General features: G+C 39.9%; 1 protein-coding gene across 11 annotated transcripts; it reads left to right on the plus strand.

Annotated features, from left to right (window-relative positions):
* The first annotated feature begins 89 nt into the window (after positions 1 to 89).
* On the plus strand, positions 90 to 6,156 carry LOC115741311 (uncharacterized protein YtfP). 11 transcript variants are annotated; one of them, XR_004015458.2, is made up of 16 exons: positions 90 to 470; positions 575 to 700; positions 1,085 to 1,144; positions 1,881 to 1,994; positions 2,069 to 2,156; positions 2,660 to 2,805; positions 2,884 to 2,985; positions 3,590 to 3,661; positions 3,729 to 3,828; positions 3,904 to 3,986; positions 4,772 to 4,849; positions 4,939 to 5,037; positions 5,113 to 5,146; positions 5,280 to 5,336; positions 5,485 to 5,526; positions 5,844 to 5,893. XR_004015458.2 is itself a non-coding variant. In XM_030675159.2 (16 exons), the coding sequence occupies exons 1-16, from the start codon at positions 330 to 332 to the stop codon at positions 5,956 to 5,958; spliced, it is 1,446 nt and encodes a 481-aa protein (XP_030531019.1). In that variant the 5' UTR covers positions 90 to 329; the 3' UTR covers positions 5,959 to 6,156. The 11 variants fall into 11 exon arrangements, 9 of the variants coding, with proteins under 9 accessions (XP_030531019.1, XP_030531021.1, XP_030531020.1 ...); XR_007199585.1 differs by having other exon boundaries at positions 5,872 to 5,888; XM_030675159.2 differs by having other exon boundaries at positions 5,113 to 5,163; positions 5,872 to 6,156.
* Positions 6,157 to 8,058: the final 1,902 nt, after the last annotated feature.

Genomic DNA, 8,058 nt, shown 5'->3' on the forward strand with positions numbered 1-8,058 from the left:
TTCGCAGCGATGTGAAAGGCACTCGTCGTTGATCTCAGGGAATTGCTTCTTGTTAATTTCCATTTACAAAGCCCTAATTTTTCTGCTAATACGTGATCAGAACCAGTTTTACGCTTCACAGATAACCCCGCAAGCAGCAAAGTTTCCTTGTCCCGACATAACCATAAAGACCCCCGAAACTTGGGTTAACTGCGGTTAAACTGTCTATACCGAACACCGTCATCCACGGTCGCAGAGCGTGCTTGTGTCGAGCCCCTCTTAGTCATCAGACTTTTTCGCGAGGCCAGCGTCTCTCGCAGTAGCTGCCTGGCTGGACTCTCGGCGCAGACATGAACTTCGCTTTGACCCGCTTCTTCCTCCATCTGGGGTTTTCCTGCGAAAAGCCCCGGAACAGCAGAAGCTATGGCTTCCTTCTCTTAAATGCCAAGAAAAGGGCATTTTCTTCCGCTGCTATCCCTCTAGCGCAGAAGGTAACGTCTCGCCGACTTTCAGCTTAAGTCAGTTGATTCTACGTGTCTTTCAATGCGGGCTCCTTCTACAACTCCTTCCATGTGTTTGTTCTATTGCGTGGCAGACGGGTGAAGAGCTTTTGGTGGTGGTTGGAGGTGGAGCAGCCGGAGTTTATGGAGCAATCAGAGCCAAGATGGTCGCGCCTCATCTTAATGTCTTGGTCATTGAAAAAGGGAAGATTTTGTCAAAGGTTGGGTTTTACCTGCTTTTCAGAGGCATAGTTATAATGCGGTCGTTTGCTGTGGTCTGCTCCCTCAAACAGACGAAAAATTGCGTGTGACTGCAGAAAAGAGAGGCCTTTTGTTGGTATGAAATTGGCAGTTGGAGTGTTAGTACTTAAGAGTCAAGTAGATGGTTATCCGAAAAGCAGATATGGCTAAATGGTGTGCACCCTGCCATCAATAAGCTTACGTGTCTAATTAAATTTTGTGGGGTTTTTGTTGTGTTGATGCGGTGTTGATTGTATCTGAACAACAGTTTTGCCAACTTATGAAGGGGGCCGCATGGTCATAGGACTGCAAACCTCCTAACTGCTAGGATAATATGCATTGTGAAGTTTTATCATTCTTGGCAGGTGAAAATATCTGGCGGAGGTCGTTGCAACGTGACGAATGGGCAATGCACAGAAAACCTGGTGAGTTGAAATTGTAAGAGAAGCTTTCAGGAGTTAATGTTAGTTAGCCAAAAATGGTTGATTTGTTTGCAATGAATGTAAGCCTAATCTTGGATGTTTCTGTTGCTGATCTATAAACTATGTACAACAAAGCCATCAGAGTTCACATGCCTATGGTTGTTATCTATTTCATGTGAAAAATCAATGCTTTTGCCTTTTCATTTTCAGCTTGTTGTATTATCTAGTGAAGGATCCGTTGAATGGACTGAAAACTCCTTGCCTCATCCAGAATGATGCGTTTATTGCATTTCTACTCAAGGAGGAGAATAACCAAAACTATGTTTGTTCATTACAGATACCAATAGGGGATAATACCTGGTCATGTAGTATCTGTGTACGCAGACACGATTATTTTATCAGTTTCAGAAATTGGAGCAGTGAAAATATCTCATGTTATCTGCTTAATGGGCTTTTTCTTTAGGTTCCATGTAGCAAAAAGCTGTCAATGATGAAAAAAGAGTACTGAGTCCACTTCAAACAATCTTAAAAATTGATAGAAGTTCAGTTTTTGCATACATCACCTTAGAGACCCACTTGTCGGAGGAATTGGACTCTTAACAGTGTTATGCATTTCCTGCCCCCATAATATTTAGGCAAAATTTCCCCCAATCTGCCTTTCCTGATATCACTGGTGTATTTGAGGAAGAATTCCTTATTTAGCAAGCTACAAAATTCAGGATGACAAACTTGATTACAGGTTTTGGCAGAACATTACCCTAGGGGTCACAGAGAATTAAGAGGATCTTTTTTCAGCATGCATGGCCCAACGGACACAATCACCTGGTTTTCTGAACATGGTGTCGAACTCAAGGTTGTGCTCAAAGCTGACTGACTATTTGGCAAAGCTGTATCATCTAATAGCTTAACATTGCATCCTTTCTGCAGACAGAGGACGATGGAAGGGTTTTTCCTATTAGTGATAGTTCATCTTCGATAATTGACTGTCTTCTGTCTGAAGCCAAGCGAAAAGGAGGTAAGTGGCTCTGTTATAATTGGTGATTGCAATCTGCTTGCATCCAATTTTAACTCCCAGAACTCTTTGCATCATTTCTATGTTGTGGATTTGTTAGAAGCGGAGAACTCTTTGTTTGAGATTGATAGTTTGATACCTGCCTGCATTATGCAACTCTGAATGTATGTTAGCTTCTTTTGGTAATCAAACATTGGAGCAACAATAGCTGGAGGGTGCTTCTTTTATTGTCTGAAGCAATTGAGAACTACTTTATTCCCCCAATCTTGAAGGCATCTTGTCATCTATAAATTGCATGTTTAACCTCAACAGTGCCAACGGATAAGGAAACTATTCACAACGTTTTTCTTCTGAACATTATTTAATTCAGTTCGGCACTAGTGGCAAAAAGAAAAGATGGTTGTGTTACTAAATGGTCCAGGTGTGCTGAAGATCTCTCTACATGCCTTAAAGATACTTACAGTACTTGCAACTTGTCTTGTCTGAGGTGTGATTTTCTATTTTAGTTCTAATACAGACTGGCAAAGTTGTCACCAGTGCTTCTAGAGATGTTGATGGGAACTTTCAGGTCAAGATTGAGAAGCGTACGACTAACTATATGGAAAATCTCAAAGCTGACTATCTGCTGATAGCCAGTGGGAGCAGCCGTCAGGTTGTGATGGATTTGACTTGAAAAGTTTGCCAACCCCATTGACTGAAGAATGTGATGGATTTTGTATTCTTGTTTCAGGGTTATGTCTTAGCTACTCAGCTTGGTCATTCTATTGTGGATCCGGTTCCTAGCTTATTCACTTTTAAAATTGAGGATTCACGGCTAGCTGAGTTATCTGGGGTACTATCAGCAATATTAAACCAACATGCATTCTCTTGCAATAGAGTCGAAGTATCTATTCAAAGAGTTTCGCTAGCATATGGGAGCATATTCTATCCTAGATTTTTTTTGTTTGCCATAGGAAATAACTGTTTGCATTAAGGTGGCTTCATCTCTGCCTTATACAACTATAGCTCTTCCTCATGCTTCGTGCGAATTTTTTCATTTAAAAGAGTTGTTAAAATTGTGTATTTGCGAAAAGTTCCTTATACTCTTTCTCATATTCATCATGTATAATAGTGTGTGTAGCTGAGTTTGTTTTTCCATCTATGAGTATAAATAATGACAATTTAAATATTTCAAAATCTTGCTCTCTATCACATTAGTGTTGATAATTGCTAACTTTACTACATATAATGAATTCTGATTGTTGTTGAATTACTGATCTGGCTGGTACTCAAATATGATAATCTCAGGATAAGTAGATTCTTTGCGTCTATGCTTCCCTTTCTCAGCTACTTATGCTTATGTATACCTTCTTCAGTTTGGTCCCCCTTATGTGTGTGAATTTCATATGTTCTCATTTTTATTTTTTTGAAAAATAGTGCATGTATATGATGTCCAGGTCTCGTTCCCAAAAGTTCGGGTGAAGCTGACACTAGAAAATGTTCAGACGAACATACCCCAACTTACGCAGGTAATCCTTTCCTTTTGTACTGCTTAGAGCTCTGTGATGTATCTAATGACTGGAAGTTGGCTTTCAGGTTGGACCCATGTTAGTTACACACTGGGGACTCAGTGGTCCTGCAATTTTAAAACTGTCTGCTTGGGGAGCTCGTCTTCTTTTTAGCTTAGATTATGAAGGTAGGAGTGCTCTGTGCATGAGTTATCTGATATGTATTTTTGTGTCTTTGACCTTGATATATTTTGGTTATGCAGGAGATCTTTTTGTAGATTTTGTACCAGATATTAAAATGGAAGATTTGAAGTCCATCCTAATGAAACAAAAGCATCAGTTTACGGTAATTCTGATATCAAACTGACAGATGTTTCTGTTTTTCAGTTTCTGTTATCAGCTTGCTCAACAGCACTCCCTGCTCTTCGTATGTTGCATATCTTCAAGGGAATTGCTTTTATGTCATTTGAAACATGGCACTGTCAATGGACGGCGACAGGAAGATCAGGAAGTTTCAGGCTGACATCAGGGCCGCCCCAATTCTGGGCTTTTGTTTCTTCTCTAATCCCCAGAACAAGAAAATTCTTGCATATGCAGGACAATATTCATCAAAACCTGATTTATACTGTTTGCAGCCGACAAAGTGCATACTGGTGCTGGCTATTAGATTGTTCATTTGCCTTTTGGTAATGATAGTAGACACCATGTTGTGCCATGAGATCTTACTCTCCAGTTCAGTTCTCCGATTTCTTATGACGATGGATTTGCTTTCTGTATTTATATGCATAGACTGAGTTTCGAGAGTGCACAATAACATTGTGTTATATTACCCTGTAACAAAAAATAACTGGATCGTGGAGCATAGATTTACAAAGCAGTTCGCTGGATATGTAAATTAGAATGTCTAAAACATTTGTCATCTAAATTTCTATTTTTAATTGTATTTTCATAATTAACTTTTATATACTCTGTTTAATTTTGCTGCCTTCTTTCTAATACATCCATTTCCAATTTTGTTATTATCATTTTTTCTTTGTCAGCTCAATATGCCTACTTCAGTTTTAGGGTAGTGTTCTACCATTTAATTATTCTTTGACCTAATGTTGCCCCCTGGATGTCTTCATCTTGCAGAAACAAAAGCTGCTCAATGCTTGTCCTTTAGAATTTGGCATTGTGAAGAGATTTTGGAAATATGTATTGGATCGTGAGGTTATATGAGTATGACCTTCTTTGCTGTTCAAAAATTTAGAAAATCTATTTCAGCGGAGTGCATTATACTTCTCATCTTTAATTTGCAGGGTGTGGATGCAGATATTCTCTGGGCTTCCATTTCAAATAATTCGTTGATTGGTATTGCTTCTCTGTTAAAGCACTGTAAGTTTCGGGTAATGGGAAAGGTAAGGAATCTATGATTGGACACTGACATCTGGATTGTTTTCACGTGTTCTAACCTTATCAAGCTATGTCTTAAGGGCCAATTCAAGGATGAATTTGTCACTGCTGGAGGTGTCCCCCTCTCCGAGGTTCTCCCCCTTTTCCTCCACTTGCTCTTTTTTCCTTCCTCTTTTAATTTTTCATATGAAACTGTCTGTTCTTTCCATAACTAAAGATAAAACTGATCAGCTTGTCTTTTATGAAGATCTCACTTAGTACGATGGAAAGCAAGATACAACCCCATCTGTTTTTTGCCGGCGAGGTACAGTTGTTGTGGAGATCTGGATTTCGTTTGAGTTCAACAATTTTCGAGTAATTATGACTGCATGAATTTCCAACTCGATGCCTGAGAACCCAAAGAAAGAGAGAACAAATTCATTAAACATTCAGGATTGGGCCTTTGTCTGCAGGTGCTGAATGTTGATGGTGTTACTGGTGGTTTCAATTTTCAGGTTAGTATTGTTCTTTGTGCAATGTTCACTGTTCATATTTGAGTCCTGGCCCGTGTTAGGGAAATTTAAGGTTTACAAGAAGTCGTTGTCAATTTGTTATTGCTATTTCTTAACAGAGCGTTCACGCAAGATTTGCTTACCAACAGCTCCTTAACTGGAGATCATTGTTTTCACAATTCCCGTTCCGGGCATATCCATATGTCGAGTCAAGATAAATTTGAGATCATGTTCAACCCCAAGCTATGGCTTACTTTCATATGGCTTGAGTTAGCAGCCAACTAAGATACACTGGTTTCTAAATGAGCCATCAATTGCAGAATGCATGGTCTGGTGGATATATTGCGGGAACGAGCATCGGCAAGCTGGCACTTGATGCTAAGATGGAGACGGAAGTTGAACATGGCACGGAAGTCAAACATAGGACGACACTAAGCTGAACCTCCAATGGTCAGGTTCACAAAGCAATTTCAACAGTACATGTGTGGCATACGAACTTCTCAGTTGCAGTCTTAGGCTTAAGACCTTGCAAGTGTAGAATCCCTCTAAAAGGAAAAAAAAAGGGGTTTATTCTCCTGCTAAACTCCTCATCGTAGCCTGAAATGGAATCCGACATGCACCCCATGATTCGTATCCACATTGTTCGGGACAAGTCTGCATCATCAATCACTTAGTGCAAGTCGCCTTTCTAAGTCGGAGTTAGGGGTGTGTATGGTCTGGACTGGTCCGGTTCCGGTATGGAATCGGGGACTGGACCAATAGTCCCGGTTCCCAAATTTTCGAGACCAAGGACCGGACCAGGACCGGACCGGACTGGAACCAGCGGTCCGGTCCGGTCCCGGTCTCAACCCGATGAGACTGCTAAAATCTAACCCTTGAAATACAATATTCTTCAATTGCATGTTAATTTACAATCTATATCCCCGGTTGAATAAAAAAACACGCTGATTCGGGCCGGTCCGATCCAGTTTGCTTACCCCTAGTCGGAGCGAGCGCTTCACTCAAGAGTCGAGAATATGCCATATAGAAGTTTGCCTCGTCTTCAGCCAATGGTCAAATGACTCGTGAACGCGAGATGTGCGTAGGCATATCTGCGCTCTTTTAACTCGTCTCGCCGGTGAGAGTGCATGTTCTTCAAAGGGGATGATCCACGCCTTTCGGATGCTTAGTTAGGCCAATTCATGACGGCTAAACTAACGATACTTTTCTGAGCCTGACGGGGTCGTGGAAGGCCGAACCAGGATTCTTCTGGCGCTGAGGCACAGAATAGGATAAAGACATTTCAAAGTTCAAACAATGAAGAGTTCTTTTTTTTTTTTTTTTTTTTTTTTGGTCGAAAAACAATGAAGAGTTGAATAGCAGTCATTGCTGTAGCAATTTTCATTCTCGACGCCAAGGAGCCATCCACTTCTCTTGATATCCATCCCTAAAAAGGGTTAATAGAAAAATTCTAAATCGATACATCTATGATAAATTTATCTCAAATTAATCTTCGGATCACCGAATGATACATTTGTGATAAATTTATTCCAAATTAATTTTCGAGTCACCGGAAATTCCAAACTAGTACACAAGTGACACATTTACCCTATATTAACTTCCGTTATCGTGAAATTACTGAGTTAGACGACACATGACAATAACTGAATTGACCTATCAAGTCCACGTGAAAATTCGGGAGATGCACATGTAGATTTTCAGCTGACTTTCTTTTGGTGTTGGAGTTTGGTCCATAGAGAGCCTAATGATCGCGAGATTGTCACTCTTCATTCTTCAAAAGCACAGGTGATCCAAAAATTAATTTGAAGTAAATTTGTCAGTTTTTCGTGATATTAATCCAAAAAAGAAAAGGAAAAAAAAAATGAGACACTTTGAGCCGAGAGTATTCACCAAAATCTAACACTTAACAAGAAGCTTCATCAGGGATATTCCTCAGGATATCTCAGGAGGCAATCTCCATCGCAAGTGCAGTGACAGTGATATATCATTTAAGATAAGATACTCATAAATTAGTTTAATCGGTCGATCCATTAGCGGGCGAGGAAAAATATATTATCTAGTTCAAGAGATAACGTGGACCAAAATAAAATATGTTGTTGGCCCACTAGTGAGTAAATATTTCGTAGAAGTCTCGTTAGACCGAGTTAAATAGAATATAGATCAAATTAAAGAAATAGAAATGTATAGCTAACTCGCTAAACTTCCGTTGACCTCGGCCCATGGGACAGCTCCTTGACCTTACCCCTTCTTCTTACGGTCGTCCAAGTTATCAAGAGCGCGAATCATGTTATTCTGCTCCCCGATGTTTTTTCTAAATTCACAGAAAAGCGTTTGATAATGACATAAAATTTATGTTTCCGGAACAGAGTTTCATTTGATGACGGCATAAAATTTCTACAATTGCGAACGGCCACGATAGGGACGCGAGAAAAAGGGAGACCGCATGCGAGATAGAGGGAGTGTACGATGAGAAGAGTTTTATTTTACTATTTTTGTTCCAAATATTTATACTTTTCATTTCTGTTCTAAATCTAT

The sequence above is a fragment of the Rhodamnia argentea genome, chromosome 8 (genome assembly GCF_020921035.1).
Source record: "Rhodamnia argentea isolate NSW1041297 chromosome 8, ASM2092103v1, whole genome shotgun sequence".
In the NCBI taxonomy this organism is placed as follows: Eukaryota; Viridiplantae; Streptophyta; class Magnoliopsida; order Myrtales; family Myrtaceae; genus Rhodamnia; species Rhodamnia argentea.

Bases quoted from the DNA above. Each gene is read 5' to 3' on its own strand.
- LOC115741311 (XM_030675158.2), top strand. From the start codon at position 330: ATGAACTTCGCTTTGACCCGCTTCTTCCTCCATCTGGGGTTTTCCTGC. The intron at 3,987-4,771 runs GTAATTCTGATA...TTCATCTTGCAG, and splicing joins AACAAAAGCATCAGTTTACG to AAACAAAAGCTGCTCAATGC. The intron at 5,337-5,484 runs GTACAGTTGTTG...CTTTGTCTGCAG, and splicing joins ATCTGTTTTTTGCCGGCGAG to GTGCTGAATGTTGATGGTGT.